At 46.9% G+C, this 25104-nt stretch overlaps 2 protein-coding genes across 2 annotated transcripts in view; both read right to left on the bottom strand.

Annotated features, from left to right (window-relative positions):
- Positions 1–629: 629 nt before the first annotated feature.
- Positions 630–25104, bottom strand: part of LOC113881177 (BOLA class I histocompatibility antigen, alpha chain BL3-7-like) — a 47299-nt gene continuing 22824 nt past the window's right edge. The window contains exon 8 of the mRNA XM_027523996.1: positions 630–2840. Within this exon, the coding sequence (XP_027379797.1) occupies positions 2836–2840 (5 nt within the window). The 3' untranslated portion in view covers positions 630–2835. The remainder of the gene's footprint in view (positions 2841–25104) is intronic.
- On the bottom strand, positions 2965–6058 carry LOC113882234 (BOLA class I histocompatibility antigen, alpha chain BL3-6-like). The gene is made up of 8 exons (XM_027525462.1): positions 5814–6058; positions 5217–5486; positions 4769–5044; positions 3889–4164; positions 3639–3772; positions 3430–3457; positions 3189–3221; positions 2965–3050 (listed from the first exon to the last, which is right to left on the bottom strand). The coding sequence occupies exons 1-8, from the start codon at positions 5875–5877 to the stop codon at positions 2965–2967; spliced, it is 1167 nt and encodes a 388-aa protein (XP_027381263.1). The 5' UTR covers positions 5878–6058.

The raw sequence follows: 25104 nt of genomic DNA, 5'->3' as shown, positions 1-25104 counted from the left end.
TGAAAATAATCTCTCTAAAGACCCATTCCACTAGCTTCCCTGGAGCACAAAGGGCCTCATTCTCCTCCCTGTGTGTCGAAGGTCAAAGCTGTAGCAGCCCGGGAGTCAGTCTCTGGAGAGGCAGATGGCAGACGCCCTCAGCAAGTGCCAATTCTAGCTGACACACTCGTGTGTAAACTCTCTTACCGCTCACTTTCTGCACAACCTCTTGTTCTCCCTGAGTTAACACTTGCCTTTGTGCTTGCTGATTACGTTCTATGAAGCTCTCAGGAATTCAGCTCTAATGACTCCCCTGTTTGCATGACTCTTTCAAGAAGCGTGGCTACTTTGGATATTCCATCACTTTTTCCTTTTTTGGAAATGTCGTCCTGGACCCTGCTGACGTGCTCCCACCTGGTCTGGATTCTTCTGCATCTGGAGCAAGCCATCCTCCTAGGATCTCCCTCCACCACCATCTGGGCAGCACTTTAAAGTGCTGTGGATACTGCATAGCACAGGGAACTCTACCCAGCACTCTCAACAATCATCATCTCAACAATCATCACTGGATTGTACAGCAGGAAGTGACACAGCATTGTAAACCAATTACACTCCATTGAAAACAAAACAAACAAGTAAGCAAGCAGACGTCTACCCCGGATGGCATTTATTAGTCACTTGTTCTTTCAGCCAAACCCGAGTGCCTGCATTGTCCCAGGTCAAGTTCCAGTTCCAGATCTTTGCTCTAACAATTGAAATTTGACATTCTTGTCCATCCCTTTCTCCCCCTCACCTGATTAGGAGCATTTCCACATTAGGAGAATTCCACACTGAAAGAGTCTTGGTAGGAGGCAGAGACCACCTTCCTCCATTAAAGAAGAAAACCCACTTTCCCACATATTCTTGCCAGAGCACACAGCATGATGCTGAGGTGACCACATGTCAGACTCTACTCAGGATGTTGTGACACAGAGAAGCTGAACTATGCAGGATGCATCTGACAAGGGTGTCGAGAGTGGGAGTCACACCACCTCCAGTTGTCAGGAGCCTCAGTGATGGCCGTCCTCAGCGCGGGGTCCACGCCCAGCACGAGGGGCTCACGGTGTGAGCAGTGACACTGTGCCCCAGCAGGGCCGAAAGTTCCTTTGTGGGACCTGGCCTGGAGTGGACACTGGATCCTGTCCCCGTGGAGCCATATATATATAGTACTGTATGTCTAACTTTATTTGGATCCCATTGTTAGCTCCAAGAATAAGTGAGCAGAACTCAACCTGGAGAATAGTGTCAGAGAGCAAGGATTTCATTACGCTGAACTGTGAACCACTGCCTAAGTCTTCAGGTGGAATAAGAACTACATTATTTCTCAACATCACACCTAATAATTGACAATATAGGTATTCCCTTTTCTTTCGGAAGGAAAAAAAAAGCTTTTAAATGTGGATTTAAGACCCCTCTCTGGCCACTCGCTTTCATATACCTCATGGGTTCCCATATTGGCTGATCACCAGAATTGCTTGTGGGGCTTCTTATGAAACGCTCAGCCTCTCTCCAGAACCACCTTCTCAGAGTATTAGGACAAGACCAAGGGATTGCTTCTTTAACAACCTCTGTGTGTGAGGCTGATACACAACATCTGGGAATCCTGGTCTACGTTCGTTCTTGCTACTAAAAGTGTGATCTGAAGACCAGCAGCATCAGCACCAACCTTATTACAAATGCAGATTCTCAGGCTCTACTCCCGACTGTCTAGATTTAATACGGGTCCAGGGGAGCACCGTCATCCCCACCCTGGACACCACACTAATCCTACAGGCTCCTCCACTGCATCACTCACCCTTCACCTCCTGATTCTGCTCAGCAGTTAGACTGATGCTTCTAACGAGCAGTCACACCAGGTCATCTTCTAGTCAAACCATCTTATGAGTGCACATCTTTCACAGACATAAGACACCTTCTAATATGCTGAAGGCCCACATGATCTGGCCAGACACCAGATCTCATGTCAATTCCTCGCTCCTCCAGCCACACCTGCCTCTGGCTCTTCCTTGAACACACATACTCTCCTGCCCTCCTGCATTTGCACTGGAGGCTCCTCTGCCTGGAGAGGACTCCCCCCAGACATGCTTGTGGACATTCTTTCATGTCCTTCACATCTTTACTCAAAGGTCATCTCCTCAACGAGGCCGATACTGAACACTCTAGTAAAACAGCCACATTTCCTGTACCCACATACTTATACTCTGGGTCACCTTCCTCAGAGCACTTGCCAAATCTCTAGGCAGACACTTCCCTCACTTATTAGGCTCACTCTGCCCCCCTCACCAGAACACACTGCCCGAGGCCAACAAAGGGTGTCTGCTGTTAGTTCACTGAGGTTTCACTGATGCAAAAATAGAGCATCCTCTATCTGGCACACAACAAATACCAGATGAAGGAACGATCAGTGTAGACGCCTCTGTATTCCATCTTCATTAATGTGGACTCAGGCCACTTGCTCTCTCGCGGAAGCTACAGCACATCATCCACTCACACTGACATCAGTGCTGCCTGTGCTTTCCCCAGAGCTGATCAGCCCTCCCTCCCACACCCACCAGTCTGCACTCTACACATAATGATATTTTCTCTTCAGAAAAGATCCCAGGGGCACAGGTCGCATATTCTTCCTGCTGTGACTATTAGGCAGCACTTTTTAATTCCAGAAGTTTGTTCTGGAAGAGGTCAGCAGTCTCGCCACCTCTTCATGTTACACTAATAGGAGCACAGACACCTTCAGATGCAGCTGCAGAAAGAGGGGTCTGGGGATCTGACGTCGCAAAGTGGGACCAAGCATCACTCAGTCCCCACAAGGCAGCTGTCTCACACTGTGAGAGAAAAGAATCAGGAAGCAGTTCAGTCAGTCATGTAAGCGCTGACATTCTCCACAGCCCCCCACACGCTCACATGTCCCACTCAGAGACCCCCGCCATCCAGTGTGTCCCCTCTGCCCTAACCCCTCTCCCAATCTAGACGCCCCAGGGTCTCACCTTTAGGAACCATGAGAGACACATCAGAGCCCTGGGCACTGTCACTGCCTGGGGAGAACAAGACCAGAGTGTGGTCAGAACCCACAGGAGAGAAACTGGAGAAGGCACTTTGAGGAGGGTGAGTCCCGCATGGCCTCCCGTTTGCACCCGCACAAGGGTCTCAGGAATCACCCCCTCCGTACTTACTTGCAGACTGGGTGTAGCCCTTTCCTATTTGACCTGTGAGAAGAAAGTATCATGTGAGCAACCAGGGAGACGACTGAGTCATGAGATCCTAGAACTCCCTAGTCCTGGACAACAAAGAACTTTTCAGAACCGTGATTAAAAATCCAGGACAGTCTCAGGAACATGAAGGAAGGAGACCTGGGGGGACTGGACTAGCTGCCCTCCTGGAGGTCTGTCCTCAGCAGGGACATTCCCTCCTGACCTTCAAATGCTGAGAAACAGGCCTCCAACTGGAATTATGAAGATGAAAAATGTGTCTTTCACTTTCACATGTACTTTACAAAAGGGTCAGTCTTAGCATCAGCTCAGATTCCACAAGTGTGTGGAGGGTACTTTCCAGTAAAGAGGCAGGGAACTTCCACCTGGGCCAGAATCTTGCCCAGTGAGACAAAAAAAAAAACAACAAAAAACAGATCCCTCCCTCCTTTCCCTACCTGAGTGCTTCTTCCTCCAAATCACAGCTCCAGTCACCACAGCTCCAGTGACCATGAGGAGAACCAGGCCAACAATGATGTCCATGATGGGGATGGAGGGCTGAGGAGGTTCTGTGGAAGAAAGGGAAGGAGCCCAGACTTCAGGCTTCAGTCCTGACCTTGCTGATCGTGTCCAGAAGGGCTCCTGCCTTATCTGAGAGGAAGCTCCATTCCAACCCCGTCCTTACTCCATCGCAGGGAGAGGGGCTCCTGAAGCCCCTCGTGCTGCACGTGGCACGTGTATCTCTGCTCTTCTCCAGAAGGCACCACCAGGGCCGCCCACTTCTGGAAGGTTCCATCCCCTGAAGGCCTGGTCTCCACAAGCTCCATGTCCTGAGTCTGGTCCTCCCCGTCACGCTGCCAGGTCAGTGAGATCTCCTCAGGGTAGAAGCCCAGGGCCCAGCACCTCAGGGTGACCTCACGGTCAGAGATGGGGTGATGGGCCACATGTGTCTTTGGAGGGTCTGAAGAGGAAGAATCAGAAAATTCACATTCCATGGGCCACTGAAGCAGTACCACATGACCATGCTGAGAATGGACGAGATAATGGGTTTGAACAGAAGCAGCAGAAACACCAGACACCAACCTGGACTCCCGGATTGGGAAAAACTCCTAGTTCTTGGAAAGTTCTGGAGTCAGGGTGAGTGCCAAGGTAGGAGACTCCATGGAAGGGGAAATGACAGAGTAATGGTCCTGATTTGGGTGGAGGCTGAATGCCTCAGAAAAGTTGGAGTCTGGCCTCCTAAGATGGTCTCAGGGTGAGAACAGGCCTTGAGAGATAAAGTCATGGTTCACAAGATGGCAGTCAGGGTCAAAGGGCACCACTGACCAGTTACTTCAGGGGTGGTTTTCTGCTTCTCCAAAAACACTGACTGCTTTAACTGTCCTTCAGAGAAATGGGGCCACTGGTGTGTCACTGTCTTCTACAGAATATGAAAACCTGGGGGGATTCCCCCTCTCCAGACAAGAAGTTGGGGCGGTGTTCCCAGAAGGAGCCCATTTTCCTCTCCTCGTGGAAAGCCGGCTCCAGCCTGAGAGGAGATCAGGGAGGCCCGGTGCCCCTCATACCTGCGCGCAGCAGCGTGTCCTTTCCTGTCTCCAGGTGTCTAAGGAGCCACTGCACGCACTTGACCTCCAGGTAGTTCCGTTGGAACTCTGCCTCCCCGGAGGTTTCCCACTTGCGCTTGGTGATCTGAGCCACCGTGTTCGCCGCGGTCCAGGAGCGCAGGTCTTCGTTCAGGGCGAGGTAATCCGCACCGTCATAGGCGTTCTGCCAGATCCCGCGGAGGAGGCGCCCCTCCGGCCCCACGTCGCAGCCAAGCACCCACTGGAGGGTGTGAGACCCTGACCCGCCCCGACCACCCGCGGTGATTAAACTCAAACTGAAAATGAAACCGGATCAAGTCCCCGCCCCCCACTTCCCCAGGCTCCTTCCTCGGACCCAGAGATTCGGGGCGACCCCAGCCAGTCCCTGGGGATGGGGGTCGTGACTTGGACCCGGGCCCATCTCGCTCACCGGCCTCGCTCTGGTTGTAGAAACCGCGTATGGTGTTCAAGCCCGTTCGCAATCTCTGTTGAGCTTTCTTGGCATCTCTTGTCATCGCTTCCCAATATTCCGGGCCCTCCTGCTCCATCCAAGGCGCCCGCGGCTCCATTCTCGGATTCGGGGCGTCGCTGTCGAACCGCGCGAACTGTGTGTCGTCCACGTAGCCGACGGCAAAGAAACGCGGCTCCCCGAGGCCGGGCCGGGACACGCACGTGCAGAAATAGCTCAGGGAGTGGGAGCCTGGGGGCGGGGAGGGGTGAGACCCGGCCCGATGTTCCTCCTGGAGCGGGTCCCGGGTCAGAGGTGATGGGGCCAGGAGTGGGGAGGGGGCTGAGGGGCACGTGAGACCGAAAAGGTCGGAGAAGGACCGGGACTTCTTAGGGGAGAGAAAAGGGGGCGGGAAGCAGGGGAGGGATAGGACGGGACCAGGTGAGAGAGGACGGGCCTGGGCGAGGGCGGCGGCGTGGCTCCTTCCCTGGGGGTTCTGCCCATCCCACTCCCCCCGGCCCCCTGGCGGTCCCCTCGCCCTTTCCCGCAGAGGCCGTTCCCTCCCGACTCCGCACTCACCCGCCCAGGTCTCGGTCAGGACCAGGACCTCCGAGAGCAGCAGGAGGAGGGTTCGCGGCCCCATGACCTGTATCCTCCGGGTCTGGGGAGAAACCGAGTCCCGGCGGAGGAGGTGTGGGTAACGTTGGAGACTATAACGTGGAATCGCGGGGCCGCTGATTGGCTTCTAGAAACCAGACACCCAATGGAAGTGAGAACTAGGGCCGCGAAACGAGTGTCCGGCCGGAAAGGCACAACACAGTTCGCAAAAAGAAAGTGAAACTCGAGGAGTCTAGGGATTCCCCAACACAGTCCCGCCCCAAACAAGGCCCTTGACTCTGGGACGCTGAGGCTTTGAGAACCGCATCCGGTACCTGGGACTTTGCCCTGATCTCTCCTCTCGTGCACCGAGAACTCGGCAATCACACTCTCCCGAGTCCTCGCCCAGCGACTCTGTAGTCAGATATTTTCAGAACATTTTGGTCAGGATATTTATACAGTCCTACAAATTAGTGAGGACCCCTAGGATAATTTTGTTTATGTAGTTACTTCTGTCGATATTTTCCGTAGTAGAAATAACAGTTTAAACATTTTTAACTAATTTATTTAGAATAATGTTAATAACCCATGATTTTTACATGAAAAATAACTATTTCTCCAAATAAACTCTATAGTGGGAACAGTGGAAGTTTTTTCATTATTATATTTTTGCAAGTCTTTTCCTTGTCTCTCTCACTGGATTTTATATTTGTTTTGCGTTGAATCCGTTATTTTGATTGAAAATCTATGGAAATAAAAAGGACCATATATATGTAGGAGTAATATTTTTAATAACCTTTCCTGTTATTTATGGATGTTTATCTTTGATACAAAGCTAAAACTATGCAAGTAATAGTTTCTTAAAAGTTATTTTTTCAGTGGACCTGAAACAATATCACTATTTCCTATTCTGTTATATTAAAATCCATAAGCCTATTTTGCAGAGTGGATGTCACTTGTACTAATGTAAGATTTTTTAAAAGTAATTCATTGTTTCACTAAGTTTTATAGCTCTTCCAGTGTCATTCCTTCTTTCAAATAAAAATTGCATTCCATGAAAAAGAGAGTAGTTCAACTCATACAAATGATTTTCCTTGGGACATAGGACTGTGGAATGTAGCAGAAATGCTTGATGTATACTTCCCATGTCATCATAGAAGATAGTTCTTTTTAAGAAAAATAACTATTTGCTAGCATTTTGAGATACGACCATAAGCCTATTATTTTCCTAAAAGAAGCAGCTCATTTTGACAGTAGGGAAAACAACAGAGCAATATTTGTGCAAGGCATATATTAAGATTAGAACACCATTTTCTGAATTTTGCTTAAGCATGAAAAACTTGAAAGGCCGATATTCACACCAGTTTTTTTTTTTTTTTAAGCATTGATAGTTTTTGATACTTTGAAATAGCAAACCAGGGAAACAGGAGAGCAACCTGTATTAAGTATTAGCAGTCAATAAAGTCTCAAGTGATGGTAAGACACTAGATACCAGGTAATCCAGAAAGATCTTTCTGAGGGAAAGAATTGCAAATGCAACATTTCTGAAGGAAGCATTAAAAATGGTTACAGCATATATGTCATTAAAATGTTATATCTCAAAATGAGAAAGCTGACATTCAGTTGACACAAAATAATTCTAGAAAAGAATGGAAGATTCATCAATATTAAATCTCATTAATAACATTAATGAGAAGATTATTAAGAAGAAGTGTCAAGAATATACTGAAGAACTCTACAAAACAGATCTTAAAGACCCATATAACCACGATGGACTATGGACGGAGGTTCATGTCATTGTACAGGAGACAGGGATCAAGACCATCCACATGGAAAAGAAATGCAAAAAAGCAAAATGCCTGTCTGGGGAGGCCTTACAAATAGCTGTGAAAAGAAGAGAAGTGAAATGCAAAGGAGAAAAGGAAAGATATAAGATATAAGACATGCAAATAAACACAGCAATGATACATCCTCACACACCTAGTAGAGTAGCTAGAATCCAAGAACCGGTGATGCCAAGTGCTGACCAGGACACGGAGCAGCAGAAACCCTGGCTCAATGGGGCAGGAATAGGAAGCAGCACAGTCGCTAGAAATGAGAATCAGCAGTTTCTTATGAAGCTACACAGAGACTCTCCATCGCATCTGCTCATCAGTCTAGTACTTCTCCATCTCATTGGAAAACTTATATTTGCACAAACCCCTGCACACCAGAGTTTATATCAGAGTGCCCCTTAAGTGTGGACTGCACATGGTACCTTCCTTCCAAAGACTACAGTGTGGACAGTGAGGAAGTAAAATAGAACTTCACAAGGAGAAACCGAGGAAATATATCTTAGGTGGGTGCTGAAGTGAATTTATTAGTGATATTCCAGTGGACAGTATAAATAAACCCTTGATGTATGGAGAATGTCACTTCATCTCTGTGGTCTTCTTTGCAAAAACCCAAGTCAACTAGAGAGACATTCCACACTATCCCTGAGCAATTCTCAAAAACATCCAGGTCATCAAACAAAAATGGAAGTCTGAGAGACTGTCATGGCCAGAGGAGCCTGAAGGAGACATGATTCAGTTTCAGTTCAGTTCAGTCGCTCAGTCGTGTCCGACTCTTTGCGACCCCATGAATCGCAGCACGCCAGGCCTCCCTGTCCATCATCAACTCCCGGAGTTCACTCAGACTCACGTCCATCGAGTCAGTGATGCCATCCAGACATGACTAGAACCTAATTTATATCATTTGTCTTTGATACGATCTTGGGTCAGCAAAAAGAAAATCCCACCAGGCAAGGAGGGCTTCCAGGGCCCAGCCTCCATCCTCAGCCTCCCGCTCTCTCCCACCTCGGTTCCCTCCAGCCACCAGAGCAAACAAGGCTTGAGCATCCAGTACATTTCAGGCACTGTCCTGAGCACTTCCCATATCAACTCAACCAGCCCTCACCACATCCCTAAAACGTCAGCCGTTTTGCAGATGCAGATGAGCACAGAGGGAAAATAACTTGTCTGGAGTAACACAGCTAAGAGGGTGGGGAAGGACATTCTGGGCTCCAGACTGCCCAGGTGGAGCGCCCACTCTCCAGTCTCCAGGGACTTGGTCCATCCTGTGACACCACCACACCATCCAATATACACACACGACTCCTTATCAGCGGTTTCCCTCTATACAGACCACAGCTGCCCCGTCAACTCCTCTTCATCCTCAAGGCTGCTTTCAAATGTCCCCTCCTCAGGAAGGAGGTCCTGAGCTGCTCCCAGACTACAGTGGCGCCCTTGCTCTCTATTCCAAATGCCTATTTCCCAGCTGGACTATTTAGCATAGAAACACACAGGGCAAGTTCTTGGGCTACCCTTGTGGCTCAGCTGGTAAAGATTCTGCCTGCAATGAGGGAGACCTGGGTTGGATCCCTGGGTTGGGAAGATCCCCTAGAGAAGGGAAAGGCTGCTGCTGCTGCTGCTAAATCACTTCAGTCGTGTCTGACTCTGTGCCACGACTCAGCAGCTTTTGCTTTCACCTAATGTATCCCCACGGCCTGGCAGAAAGCACGTGCTAAACAAATATCATTTCAGTTAAAGAATTAATAAACTTCCTCAAAGCGTCATTGGGATTCCCAGGTGTCCCTAGTGATAAAGAACTCGCCGGCCAATGCAGGAGGCGTTAAAGACGCGGGTTCAATCCCTGGGTTGGGAAGATCCCCTGGAGGAGGGCAAGGCAACCCACTTCAGTATTCTCACCTGGAGAATCCCATGGACAGAGGAGCCTGGCGGGCTACAGTCTATGGAGTTGCAAAGAGTAGGACACGATTGTGCAACTTAGCACGCACGCACATAAAGCGTCATTAGGGAGAACTTCATGTTTATACTATTGGTTGGCTGAAATATTTGGACCAACCTTCCCACTGATAATAGCTGTTTTTGTTTTTTCGTTTTGCCTGATGAGATATAATTTGCTAAAGAATAGACTCTTCAAATATTGAAGAGTGTTACGTGAAGGCTTAAAAATTCTGTCTGACAACAGAATTCAAAAATTGGTCATTTCTGTAGAAGCATCAAAGAGACAGAATTGGGTTCATTGTAAGGTTTTGTTTTTATTAACAATTACGATTACACAGGAATCAGCTTCTTTAGTAGCAGCTGAATTCTCCATCACTAAAGCAGTTCAACTGTTCCCTCTGGATGTTGTATAGAGAAGGGTGATGTTGTGAGAAGATCAACCGCATGGTCTCTGAAGCCTTCTTCCTCTCTGAAGTTGCCATAGCAATGGAACACTGGGCTGGTTGTCTCAGGACCTGGCTTCCACCAGCTGTGTGATCCTGGGCTGGGCACTTCTGAGTCTCATTCCAAACACTTGATACTTAAGCTGTGATTATATCTGACTGACTTCAGAGTAATAAACGGAATAAATTGGATAGTACATGTACATTTTTGTTTTCTTTTGTTTTGTTTTTTTGCATCATAACAGCCAAAATCAGCTCTTTTCCTTCTTTCATTTTTTTCTGATTGTACACCACATATCAACAACAATAGCAAATAAATATTTAAATGGAAAAAAATTCACCCACAGTCTAACTACCTAATATGATAACAGTACCTTCTCCATTCTCTTCCAGTGTGACTATGAATTTATTTATTCTTAGTAATCTATTGTAAGTTCTTTAAAAAATTTTTTTTTTCTTTTTTATTTTTTTCACCATGCCCTGAAGCTTGTGGGATCCAGGTTCCCCCGACCCCGACTGATCCCTAGTTCTGCAACCCTGCATTGGAAGTGCAGTCTTAACCACTGAACCTTCATGAACCTATTGTAAGTTCATGAATTTACAGAAGTCATAACATTGCACAACTATTCTTTCCACAAATATAGCAGCACACTAACAATAAGAACAAAGGCAAAGCCAAACACACAGGCCTTTTAAATGTTGTGCAATATGAGGGTGATGATAAACTCACGATTTTCCTAAATCTCAGAGGGAAGAGAGTCAGGCCAGCCACACTATTGTCCAGACCACCCTGGACTCTGTCTGTAACATCACTCCTTCCCTGAGTCTCCTGCCTGCTTGCCAGCCCTGCACCTTTGGACGCACGAGACCCCCAGGCTCATGAGCCAAGTTTTAAAATCAATCTCTCTCTCTCTTTCACACACACACAACACAATATTTCTCACACACTGGGAAGGGATCATTACTCATAAATAGTAGTGTTTACTTTCGATCCACTGGTTCTGAGCTCAGGATCAAGCTCTGCAGTATTTCTGCACGGCTGTGTCTGAACCAGGTCCAGGAGTCCCTACACTTACTGCCTCTGGTTTGTGGATGGACACTTTCATCAGGAACTTTCATCCTCCAGAACTGCTAGGCGGGGAGGGCAGAGACTTGCGTGGTTGATGGAGAAGCCAAACTTCTTTGTCGATGAGACCAAGCTCTTGATGAGTCAGGTGAGGATTTCCCATAAATCTGAGAAACCTGCAGTAATATCACAGCCAAACCAGGAGACTGGTCTGAACAAAGAGCACCCATTGATGAAAGCAGGCAGGAGCCCGGGAGAAAGAGGGGGAGCGGTGCTCTCCACCTCTCCCCAGTCCTCAGGAGCGAGAGGCCCTCTGGATGGGCTTCCCGTAGCATCAGGTGAGGCAGGTGAGGGAACACAAGTCATCGCCTGAGAATGAAGGCTGGGGTCTGGGTGCTATTAATTAATTATTAATTCAGCAATCTTACTGCTCAAGGATGCATGCTTAGCAAATAATCTGGGGGCTCTGGATATGGGAAACCAGATTATAACCTCGTGTTGGTCATTAGAGGGCTGACAATGACTGTGTGGATGATACTCCCCTACTTCTGGGAACTCCTGAGGGACAGTCTGATGCATGTGCAGAGATGTCCCAGACCAGAACCTCCTTCAAGGCTACAAGTGAAGCAGAGGAATAGTTCCTAAAGTTCATAGGCCAGACACCCCAGCAGTTAGAGAGAGTTTAATGAATGAGGTGAAACTTTGGATAGAACTTCACCCATGTGGATGATTAGGATAATCATAAAAGACAAAAAGGAAAAGACAATAAAGACATTGCAAGCAGTTGGGAGTTAGTGTGCAGCAAGGTGTGGGGTGCAATCAGGCACAGTGGGTTCAGGGAAGACGTTGTAGTTTAAATAATTTCTCGTTAAAGTCACTTGAGGGGTCAGCTGTGTTGAAACAGTGTGTGGAAGGCCTTGAAACCAAGTGAAGACATAAACCAGAGGTACAATCAAAGCTGAATGGTGAGGCTGCTCAGCTCTTATCTGTTGAGCCTTACAGGAGCAAGAATTCAACCAAGGTTTCTCTAGTGGTCACATCCAGTTACCTGCACAGACCCACCTTCTAAGGGCTCACAGTGTGAGAGGTGGGGGACATGCAGTGATGCTGGGAGTGTGTCAGAGCTGGTCTAGGATCTGGAGCTGGAGACTCTGGAGCCCAAGTAGGATGTGTTGAATCCAGGCTGGGGCAACCCCAGAGTTACTTGTATTTGATTCTGAAATTCATTCAGGAATTTTCTCAGCACCAGGTTGGTGCTTGTTAGTGCCGAGCTGTTGTATCTCAGCACCTGGAGGACGAGTGTACTGAGCGGGGTGTCCTCCTCCGTGAATGCTGTGCCCTGTGACTCTCTGCTCAGGATCGTGTGCTCAGAATACCAGACCGTTGGCTCAGAAGAGACCTGCAGGGTCATAATCTAAATCTAATCTAAATGTAAATCTTCCATTTAGGGGAAATAAACAGAACTGTGGGAGTTGAATAACTTGCCCAGTTAACACAGTTCACGCAAAGTCCAGGTCTGAAAGTCTCCATCCAGGGCTTTTTCAAAACAGTCTGTACCCAAGTGTAGACCACTCCTCATTGCAGAGCTGACAGCAAGTAAAAGAAATCAGAATCAGGGAACCATATTAGTTTGTCCTAAAACTCAGCAGTGGCCACAGCACTGGAAAAGTTCCGTTCCATTCCAATCCAAAGAAGGGCAATGCCAAAGAATCTTCAAACTACCACACAGTTGCACTCATCTCACATGCTAGCAAAGTCATGCTCAAAATCTCCAAGCCAGGCTTAAACAGTATGTGAACCGTGGATTTCTAGATGTTCAAGCTGGATTTAGAAAAGGCAGAGAAACCAGAGATCAAATTGCCAACATCTGTTGGATCATAGAAAAAGCAAGATAATTCTTGCTTCTGCTTCCTTTGATTACACCAAAGTTTTTGATGTGGAGCACAACACACTGTAGAAAACTGTTCAAGAGATGGGAATACCAGACCACCTGACCTGCCTCTTGAGAAATCTGTATGCAGGTCAAGAAGCAACAGTTAGAACTGGACATGGAAAAAGAGACGGGTTTCAAATTGGGAAAGGAGTACATCAAGCCTGTATGTTATCATCCTGCTTAGTTAATTAATATTCAGAGCACATTATGTGAAATGCCAGGCTGGATGAAGCACAAGCCGGAATCAAGACTGCCAGGAGAAATATCAATAACCTCAGATACGCAAATGACATTACCCTTATAGCAGAAAGGGAAGAGAAACAAAAAAGCCTCTTGATGAAAGTGAAAGAGGAGAGTGAAGAAGCTGGCTTAAACCTCAACATTCCAAAAACTAAGATCATGGCATCCGGTCCCATCTCTTCATGGCAAATAGATGGGGAAACAATGGAAACAGTGGAAAGCTTTACTTTGGGGGGCTACAAAATCACTGCCCATGGTGACTGCAGCCATGAAATTAACTGCTCCTTGGAAGAAAAGCTATGACCAACCTAGACAGCATATTCAAAAGCAGAGATATTGCTTTGCCAACAGAGGTCCCTCTAGTCAAAGCTATGGTTTTTCCAGTAGTCAAGTACGAATGTGAGAGTTGGACTCCAAAGAAAGCTGAGCGCTGAAGAATTGATGCTTTTGAACTGTGGTGTTGGAGAAGACTCTTGAGAGTCCCTTGGACTGCAAGGAGATCCAACCAGTCCATCTTAAAGGAGATCAGTCCTGGGTGTTCATTGGAAGGACTGATGCTGAAGCTGAAACTCCAATACTTTGGCCACCTCTTGCGAAGAGTTGACTCATTGGAAAAGACTCTGATGCTGGCAGGGATTGGGGGCAGGAAGAGAAGGGGACGACAGAGGATGAGGTGGTTGGATGGCATCACCGACTCGATGGACATGGGTTTGGGTAGACTCTGGGAGTTGGTGATGGACAGGGAGGCCTGGCGTCCTGCAACTCATGGGTTCGCAAAGAGTCAGACACGACTGAGCGACTGAAGTGAAGTGAACTGAAGGTTTACTAATGTCTCAAAATTATATCATTCTCTGATAATCATTTCATAATGTACGTAAGTCAAATCAGTATGCTCTACATCTTAAATGTGTACAGTTCTACTGTATGTCAATTATATCTCAATAAAACTGGAAGAAAAATAGATTAAGGTATGAAAATAGATATATGATTCCTTGAATTATTATTCCCATTTTTATTGAGTATGTTGTTTTTCTTTTAGTTGCATTTTCTTTCTTTACATATCTGTCTTTCATTCACTAAAAGGTAAAATAAGGGCACGATTAATCAACATATGAAAGTTGTTTGGTCAAGGAAATTGGCTATTTTTATTCTTTTGGTCTAGCTGTGTGACTTGTGGCATCTTAGTTCCCACACCAGAGACCCTAACCAGCCCACAGCAGTGAAAGCGCCAAGTCTTAACCACTGGTGAAAGTGTAAGTGATTTCGCTCATTTGTGTCCGACTCTTTGTGACCCCAAGGACTGTAGCCTGCCAGGCTCCACTGTCCCTAGAATTCTCCAGGTGAGAATACCAGTGTGGGTAGTCATACCCGACCCAACTATCAGACGTGAGTCTCCTGCATTGTAGGCAGATTATTTACCATCAGAGCCACCAGTGAAGCCCCTTAACCACTGGACTGCCAGGCAATTCCCACTTTAAAACATTGTTATTATTTTTTTATAGTATCTGACAAATTTTTGATTTAAGCAGAAAAGCCCAATCTAGGAGTTTCCCAGGTGGCTCTGTGATAAAGAATCCTCCTGCCAATGTAGGAGACCCCAGTTCAATCCCTGGGTTAGGCAGATCCCCTGGAGGAGGAAATGGCAACCCAATCCAGAATTCTTGCCTGGGTTCCCACAGACAGAGGAGCCTGGCAGCCTGGCAGCCTCATAAAGAGTGGGACATGACTGAGCATGCTCGCCGAGCCTACAAAGCATTCTTTTGGTGGTTGGACCAACACTTGTAGTTTCAGCAATCTCAGATCGCCCTCTAGCATCCATGTCAAAGTCTCAAAAGTTAGATAAATAACTTTGGTGTTTCTCTTGTGTGCTTAGTCGCTCAGTCATGTCCAACTCTTTGTGGCCCATGGACTGTATGCAGCCTGCCAGGCTCCTCAGTTCAAGGGGGATTCTCCAGGCAAGAATACTGGAGTGGGTTTCCATGTCCTTCTTCAGGGGATCTTCCCAACCCAGGGATCAAACCTAGGTCTCCTGCATTGCAGGCAGATTCTTTACTGTCCGAGCCATCAGTGAAGCCCAAAAGGATGTGGGCTCGATCAGGATTTGAAGCCAGGACCTCTCACACCCGAAGCGAGAGTCACACTCCTAGACCAATGTGACTCTCTGGTGTTTCTCCTAGGACACCTGACTGAAGCCATTTGCCAACACTTTCAGGGCCCTCGTTATTAGCCCATTCTGTTAACCTGTAAGTTTGTCCATGTCTGTCACCTTATGTTCCCCTGTCTGGATCAGAAAGATCCAGACAGAACTCCTCTGTCATCAGAGGCCCAAACATTTGAGGTAGAGTAAGAGGAAGGCCTGGAAGTCAGCGTCCTGAGGGGTGAGGAAGGACCTGAGGGCGCAGGAGCCAGTCTGTGGAGCTGCAGCAGCCCCAGGTGCTGAGTGTCGAGCTCTGCTTCCCGGGCACCCTCTCCGACCTCCAAATCTGGTCCCTTCCTGGCTGTTTGCAGCTCCTGTGACCCCAAGGCAATCAAACACTGGGTCACTGGGGTAGGCGTGCGGTGCCAGGGTGGATCAGGTGTGGTCTGGTTTATTCTATACCTCATAGCTCCCTTCTGATATTAGAAACCAAACTAGACTCATAAACCCTTGCTCTTCTTGCCAGAAAGTGGTTCTAATATAGTTCTCAAAGTGCAGCCCCAAAACAGGCTACACTGGCATCAGCTGGGATGGTTTTCAGGACCTATCCCAGACCTACTGATGAGAACTCCAGGGGTGAGGGCCCAGGGCTTTGCATTTTAACAATCCCTCCAGCGGAAATTTCCTGTTCAAATCCAGCCCCACCCTGCCCACTCCTCATCTCAATATTTAGTAACTGTGATTCCTGAACAGTCAGATGTTGGGGGCATACTTTCTCGCCAGGAAAGAAACTGACGAAGCTCCCCAGTCAGCTTAGTCTGAGTCCTGTCCTGGCCTAGGCAAAGGAATGCATGTCCTGGATTATGAGGCGTGTTCATTTGTCCTGGGTGTCCATTGGGTTCCTACTTATACTCAAAATGCAGCTCATATGCTGTCTCTTTTATAAGGTTTTTGTAACTCCTTGCTCAAAGCTGCCAGTCTACATATATGTCCACAAGGCACCTGTGCAGGTTGCCCTTACCATTTGTGTTAAAACTTCCTTACCCGTGTTAGGCTGAGCAAGACTGAGCCAACCTTGAGTGCCAGGAGAGTGAGGTTCCATCAGCCCCAGTTCCTTCTAAAAGCAGCGGCCAACATATAGTAGATATTTAGTACATGTTTGCCAAATGAATGGTCTATAATTGAGAAGGAATTGAAACTCGAAACTATAAGCCCAGAATGGCTGGCAGGTTTTCCAAGTCCTTTTGTTAGAACCCAGAGCTCACTGGCCTTTGCTTTTGGAATCTTCTTACCTGTCTTCTCTCATCAGGCATTTCCATCCCTTCCCAAAATCCATCTAGAATAAAATATCAACTTTCAGGACTGCCTTCCAGATCAGCCAAGTCCAAATGCCCAAATAACTTCTGTCCTGGATCCACATGCTCAACTACAACCCTGAGGGTAGTGTCACTGAAATTTAGATTAGCAATTGGGATGAGTCATGGGGTGGAGTGGGGGTAGGGGGACTCGGGTTGGCCTTAATATTAGGGAAGTTATCTTTGCATTTTTAAAGAAAAGCCTGCTTGACATGGAAGGAAGAGAGAATATAGTCTTAGTATGTGCAGGAGTCTTCAGGTGGAAAACTGTAGACCCCTCCAAGAACGCTAGGACCCACACTCCATGGCTGAATGACTCACTCATCTGTCACCCAGGTGGTGCCTAGGTGGGCTTCCCAGGAAGTCCACAGTCATCTAAGTTTCAAGGTCAACATTTTCTGGGGATCCAGGCCACACATTTAGTATCTCAGGGACTCAGATCCTCAAGCTATGAAAATGAAAGAATCCATTCTACCCTCTCAGGTGTGGTGAGATTAAAATTAGGTAACAATCAGTAATCAATAGTTGATGGTAAGATCTTACGAATGAGTGAAAATCTCTCAGTCATGTCCAACACTTTGGGACCCCATGGACTATAGCCCGCCAGGCTCCTCTGACCGTAGAATTCTTCAGGCAAGAATACTGGAGTACTTTGTGCCATTTCCTTCTCCAGAGGATCATCCTGACACAGAGATCGAACCCAGGTCTCCTGCATTGTAGGCAGATTCTTTAGCATCTGAGCCACCAGGGAAGCCCAAGAATAGATGGCATTCTTAGTGTTGCCTTCATTGCTCAGCTGACTTCCAAATCCAAGAATGGATCATGGATTGTGGAGGAAGAGTTCAATTCTTTCCCCTGGAGGACCATCAGTACGGATTTCTGCCCCATGATGTCAGAGGAGAGATGTTTCAATGTGAATTGGGAAAGGAGAGTTGAATTTTTTCATTAAAACTTCATTTTGCACATTTTAATACATTATAATAAGTATTCTATCCCATTAGAAATGTCAAGGGCTTCCTTAGTGGCTCAGTGGTAAAGAATCTGCCTGCTAATGCAGGAGACAGGGCTTTGGTCTCTACGCCAGGAAGATCCCACATGCCTTGGAGCAATTAAGCCCATGCACCACAACTACTGAGCCTGTGCTCTAGAGACCAGGAGCTGAAACTCCTGAGCACCTGTGCCACAAGTACCGAAGCCTGCTCACCCTAGAGCCCACGATCCCCAAGAAGAGAAGCCGCCACAATGAGAGGCCCGTGCACCACAAGCAGAGAGGAGCCCCAGCTTGCCGCAACTAGAGAAAGCCCGTTGAGCAGTGAAGACCCAGCACAGACAACAGTAACTGGCTAACTAACTAATCATATTTAAAAAGTAAACCTTGTGCAGTCACAAACAATATACAAAAATAAATAAAAGCAGAAAGATACGAAACCATCTAATGTCTCCACGGGGAGGGACATGGTGAGCTCTTTGGCAGATCGTCACTTCTTAGCTACGCTCAGTTGCACAAACTGCTTCCCATGTATTTGCGTGTCTATACAGGACTGCATAGCTGTAGTTATGCATTATGAATTATTTTCAATCTTATTTTTGAAAACTTCATTATAATCAATAAATAACTTTATATATTATAAACTGTCCTTAAAAACTTTTTTACCAGCTGTATACTATTTCCTTAAAAAAAAAAAAAATACCCACTCTTCTGTATCTTTTTTCTACCTTTACAAATAAAGTTTGATTAATTTATTTTTTATTTTTGGTTGCCCTCATGGCTTGCAGAATCTCAGTTCCCCAAACTGGGATTGAACTCAGGACACAGCAGTGAGAGTGCCTAGTCTTAACCACTGGACCACCAGGGAATTCCTTGATTAATATTCTTACCCTGAGGGTGTTCCTCTGTGGTCTAGTTGGGATTCAGAGCTTTCACTGCACAGGCCCAGTTTCGATGCCTGGTTGGGGAACTGAGATACTGCTAAGCCACCTGGCATGGCCAACATTTTTTTAAAATAAAATTTGCATACCTAAACATTATTCTCTATTTTATTTTAAAATGATGGATTTCTTGAGTAAAAATTACTGGGTCAAAGAACATGAACATTTTTTTGTGGGGGCTGCATCAGGTCTCAGTCCTGGCAGGATCTTTTGTTGTGGCACCCTGACTCTCTAGCTGTGGGCGGGTACAGGAGCTCCAGGGCTCAGTAGCTGCAGTGCACTGGCTTAACTGTGCCGGCATGTGGGATACTACTTCCTGGGCCAGGGTCGCCTGGATTACATGGTGGTCTTAACCACTGGATCACCAGGAAAGTTTTGCATGAATATTTTTAAGGCTTGTCATACATGTCTTGGGGGCTTCCCAGGTGATTCAGTGAGTAAAGAATCTACTTGCAGTGCAGGAGACACAGGAGATGCAGGTTCAATCCCTGGATCAGGAAGATCCCCTGGAGGAGGGCGTGGCAACCCACCCAGTGTTCTTGCCTGGAGAATCCCATGGACAGAGAAGCCCGGCAGGCAACAGTCAATAGGGTCAAAAAGAGTCAGACACAGCTGCGGCGACGGAGCACACTGGCAGCCTACATGTTTTCAAATTGCTTTTTGAAAGCACTGTGCCAGCCTATGGTCAACCCCTACTTATTGAACCCCTACTATGCACTGGGACTGTTCTAGATTCGAGAGATAAAAGTGGTGACAAATAGACAAGGTTCCTGTTTTTTAATATATATATATAATTTTAACAACTGTGCAGGTTTAAGGACCAACGGCAGAATAGAATTCTGTGATTGGTAACGTGTTGATGAACACCTTGATGTAGGACCCTGAGAATTTGGGATAATCAATATTGAAAGTGAAGTGAAGTCGCTCAGTCGTGTCCGACTCTTAGCGACCCCATGGACTGCAGCCTACTAGGCTGCTCCATCCATGGGATTTTCCAGGCAAGAGTACTGGAGTGGGGTGCCATTGCCTTCTCCAGGAGGTCCAATCAATATTGGGACCTGCTTAATATATGCTACCAATATTGAAAACCCACATCAACCACAACTATATTCCACATAATTCTTGTTAATGAGTTAATGGGAACAGATTCTTCTTAGTTTCATCGGGGGGTCAACATTTAGACTCAACTTTTATTTATTACCCTTTCCAGCTCCATCTCACCTTACCCAAGCCTTCTGTGCCTCATCACTTCTGTATTTATTTAGCCTTTCCATTCTCTGTCAGGTATGGTTGTGCCCTGCTGTAGCCCACATGACACTTAGCTTTCGAGTATGTTTTCATACTCTGTCCTTCTCAGCAGTATACAGATTTTTCTTTTTCAGTCTTCTCTGCTGTCCCCCACCTGTCATGTTAGTTCACCCTGACAGATTACGCTTGCTCACCCTGACATACCGTGCGTGGCGTGCCCTGTATTGGTCCAACTTGCTCAGCTCTTTCTTCTCTGAGGCATCTCTCCCACACCCTATATTTTCCTTCTCTTTCTGAAGTTTACCTCTACCAAAAGTTTACCCTTCGCTGGTCAGCCCGCCCCTCTTGGCCTGTCTCAAATCTTTCTTACGGTACCCTTTGGCTTGAACCCACCCTACATTTTCCAGTGTGTACTACTGTAACTGAGTCCAAGCTCTCTCTGCTCGCCACACAATAGGCCAATAAATCCAAGAGACAAGGTGTCAAGGCAAGGAATCCGACTTTATTTGGAGAGCCGACTGACCAAGAAGATGGCAGAATAATGTCTCTAAAATAACCATCTTGTTGAGGCCTGGATGCCAGGTTCTTTTATGGATCAGAGATGGGGGTGCTGTGAGGAAACAAAGTAAAAAGACTACTTAATTCTTGCAAACATCTCTTAGAATGGCAAGCCTCAGGGAGTGGGGGTTGTTAGTTTTGCTTCCTTACAGCTATTTCAGAGGTGGTATTAAATGGAATATCTCCTGCCATATCAGTAAACAAAGATGCCACAGCTATCCGTGATTCCTGCCCCCTCTGCCCCCACCCCCTGCCCCTCATGAACTTCTGAGCCACACTGGTAAGCATCAAACAAGTGGTGCTATTTCCCACACAAAGAACCCAAGAACGTCACAGTCCCTCCACAGATGGGCAGGCTCAGGTTATCTCCCTGTGATGTAAACAAAGGCACTTTAGTCTAAGGGTCAGAAGGAGGAGGGACAGGATTCCCTGAGGCAGGCTACTATATATGCCTATAGTAACAGCAATGCAGGAAACCTGGGTTTGATCCCTGGGTTGGGAAGATCCCCTGGAGGAGGGCATGGCAACCCACTCTAGTATTCTTGCCTGGAGAATCCCCACGGACAGAGGAGCCTAGCTGGCTACAGTCCATCGGGTCACAAAGAGTGGGACACAACTGAACAACTAAGCCCAGCACATATTTCTTTATGGCTGTGCTGGGTCTTTGTTGCTGTGAGCAGGCTTTCTCTAGTGGCAGCAAGTAGGGGCTTCTCCTGCTGTGAGCACAGGCTCTAGGCGCACAGGCTTCAGTAGTTGGACACTCAGGCTCAGTGGCTGAGGCACATGGCTCAGTTGCTGCATTGCCTGAGGAATCTTCCCGGACCAGGGATGAAACCCATGCCCTCTGCATTGGCAAATGGATTCTTATCTACTGGACCATCACGGAAGCCCCAAGGTTCTTCTTTTAAAGAATATATATTTCAATGATACAGATGACAAAAACAAATATTCTGATATCACTGATAACTACTCTGGAGAAAATTATGGCTGGGCCAGAAGATTGGTAGTGGTGATGGCAGGGCCAATAATTCAGGGTTTGTCAGACATCGCACTTCTGAGGCCTTGACCTTGGGCCACTGGACCAGAGACCTGAATGGAAGCGGGGAGCTAACCAGGTGAGTTTCTGGAGAAGGGGTGCATTTGGGGATTCACAGCAGGGCCAGGAGCCTGGGCAGGACCGAGCAGTGTTAGAGGCCCGTGTGCGTAGACGAAGGAGCTGGGCTGAGACCGGTGGACTGAGGCTAGGGCGGCCAGAGGGGCCCTGTCATGAGGGGCTTATAAGCAGTGGTGAGGGGGTGGGAGTTCATGCTAAGAAGGGTAGACACTGCAGTGTTCTTTGGGGTGTGGTGGTGAGGACATGCTCTAATTCACAGCTTAACAGATCATGTCGTCTTTTAAAAGCTCAGTTTAAAAGATCATTCCCTGGCAGTCCAGTAGTTAAAAATCTGCCTTCCAACGCAGGAAACTCTCCGTGCTCAGGAAACTAAGATCCCACGGGGCTGGGAGCAACTAAGCCCACAGGCCACAACTCCTGAGCTGCAGCCACAGCTCCAGAGAAGCCTCCTGCTGTAAGAGAGCCACAGGCGGTGAAGGGGAGCCGGTGCCCAAATAGATACTCCAGAGAAGCCTCCTGCTGTGAGAGAGCCACAGGCGGTGAAGGAGAGCCGGTGCGCCAAGTACATAGTTAAAGAGGAAGACGCCATTCATTAAAAAATAAAAAGAAAAGAAAAGGATCTTGTTTTCTGTTATGTGGGTAATAGACAGCAGGGCAGGGAGCCCACCTGGAAGACTAGCCTGTTACTACTGAGGAGAGGATGGTTCTCGGATGGAAGCCGTAGAGGTGTGAGAAGTGACTGGATTTCAGTGTTGATACATTTTAAAGACGATGTTAGCAGAAAGCCAGTGAAGAACTACACATCTATTCACTTAATTTTACAGGTAATTTCAGATGGCTTACTGCCCCGTCCAGCACAGTGGGTGAGAAAGACCTGAAATGGGGGCGAGCGCATAATGAAAAGACAGACACATGATTTGGCAAGCGGGAGAGTCAGGGGGCCTTGCTCTCCATGGCAGGAAGACAAAATGGCTCTTCTCAGCCTGTACTTTTATTGGCAGAAGTCATATCAGATCATTAGGGAATAGCTATACTGGGGAGTTTGATTAGCGCACCATAGAGAGTCAAGTTAAGGGTCTGCAGTTGATCAGTAACATCTTGTTTTGTTTCCATGGGGACAGACACAGGGGTAGGCAGTGAAGGGGAGCAGAGAGCACGTCCCGCTATTTGGCATGCTTACTAGGACAATCCTTACTAGGGCACAGTTTGCCGTATCCTTGATTCATGGGGCAGGTTCTGGTCTCTGCTCTGCCAGGCTGCAACAGCTTACTGCAACAAACTCATTGTAAAATACAGGAATTATTTAAAAATCAGGGCTTCCCTGGTGGCTCAGTGGTAAGGAATCAGCATTCCAATGCAGGAGACACTGGTTTGATCCTGGACCCGGGAAGATCCCACATGCCTCAGGGAAACAGGCCCATGCACCACATCTATTGAGCCTGTGCTCTAGAGCCTAGGAGCCTCAACTACTGAGCTCATGTGCCAGCAAATACTGAAGCCCGTGCGCCCTAGAACCTGTGCTCTGCAGCAGGAAATCTACAGCAATGAGAGGCTTGTGCCCTGCCGCTAGAAAGTAGCCCCCATTCACCGTAACTAGAGAAAAGCCCATGCAGCAATGAAGACCCAGCAGAGACAAAAATAAATAAATAAACATTTTTTTAAATAAAAATCAAAATCAGTGCCAACAAAAATATAAATTTTAAATATTAAGTCTGGGGTTTAAGTTAGAACGTTACTAGGCAAGCTGGGATATCTAATATGTGTTGAAAAGAAGAATTTACTGTTTATCTAACCATGGATTTCATTGGCTCAAAAACTGTTAGGATTATTGCATGAGTCATGGGTGGGGCGATGGTTCAAGATCAGTTCCTGGCTTCCTGTTTCCGGTTCTTATTTAGAGTCAAAGCAAATTAATTTCAAAATGTTCAAAGATGAAATCAACATCCACAATGTCACTGAATAAATGTAAAATCCTCAGGAATTCAAGGAGATTCTACTTTTGCCCCAGGAATGACCTCACTGTGGGTAGCTGAAAATCCAGGGTCCTTTCCGAGGCTCCCAGGAGGCAGGGGCTACTGAGCTATAGCCCTATCCAGAGTTATCCTTTCTACCTAACACATCCCACAAAGAATTACAGCCAGCTTCAGAGATCTCATCTGAACTAGGATTTTGGTTTTCTGGTGTTGGTTCTGTTTAAGCATTTGTGTGGACTTAAAGTGTCACAAAGATTTTCTCTTAATGATATTTCTTTGAGGGAATTTGACATTCACCCTAGGTGGCTCTGGGACTTCTCTGGTGGTTCAGTGGTGAAGAACCCACTCACCACTGCAGGAGACCCAGGTTCCATCCATGGTTTGGGAAGATCCCCTGAAGAAGGAAATGGTAACCCACTCCAGTATCCTTGTCTGGAAAACCTCGTGAACAGAGGAACCTGACAGGCTACTGTCCATGGGGTCACAAAGAGCTGCACACAACTTAGCGACTAAACAACAGCAGTTCTTCATCTTCATCGTGGTAATGGTGACATGGGCATGTAAATTGCCAGAACTCAACCAGCTATATGTTTCAAACAGGTGTTTTATGTAAAGTATGTACTTTCAAAGTTGATTTTTAACATATAAATCTCTTTGGAATGAGTCCTTTGGTTAGGTAAACAAAAGAAACAAGACACCTTGTCTTATTGCTGAGAGCTATGCCTTGGACATCTGGAGGGAGAGACTGGGCAATTTACTCCCCAGTGGTTAGGCAGTAACAAAAACAGCCGTCTACTTATGCATTTAGAGAGAGATCAAACAGTTATGGCAAACTTTGAATAAAAGACAGAAAAAAAAATAAATGTTAGAAATCATAAAATTACACTGTTAAAAATTCATCTCCCCTGTAGCTTTTTTCTCCCTTTCTCTTATCTTTTTCTTTTTCAACCTTTTCCCCCTTCCCTCCTTCCTTTTCCACTCTCACCTTTACAGTTTATTCCCCCATTTTCAAGCACACGTCACTCATCTGGGACTGGTCAAGACCCAAGGCCCAAGTCAGAGCTCATTCTGGCATTTTACCAGCATCTGCACGGCTCTGCAGCTATTGTATCATTTCAGGAAGGCACCCTGGTCTTTTTTTTTTTTTTTTTTTGGTAATTTTTTTTTTCTTTTTTTTTTTTCACCCTGGTCTTTGAAGAAAGTCACACTGGGTCTAGTGTGTATGTTTTCCTAGATCCTCAGTTTTTGCTTTCCTCTGGGGTGGGCGGACGGGATTCGAAGGCCAGCTCCGCGGCCGGCGCTTTCCTTCCAGAGGCCACACGAGGCGCTAGGGAATGTACTTGGATCCTAGAATTCAAGAGCGGCCCCGTGGGCTCGGGGGCTCGGAAAAGTATCTCCCTATTCAAGACCCAGAGGGTGCTTGAAATCAGTCGGGTTCCGGGATCTCCCTTCGGACCTACGACTGGGAATTTCCGCGGATCCGTGGAGATCTGCGTTTTCACAGCCTGCA

This window comes from Bos indicus x Bos taurus, chromosome 23 (assembly GCF_003369695.1).
Source record: "Bos indicus x Bos taurus breed Angus x Brahman F1 hybrid chromosome 23, Bos_hybrid_MaternalHap_v2.0, whole genome shotgun sequence".
NCBI lineage: Eukaryota > Metazoa > Chordata > Mammalia > Artiodactyla > Bovidae > Bos > Bos indicus x Bos taurus.
Note: the sequence above shows the minus strand (reverse complement) of the source record. Positions and strands in the feature narration are given on the sequence as shown.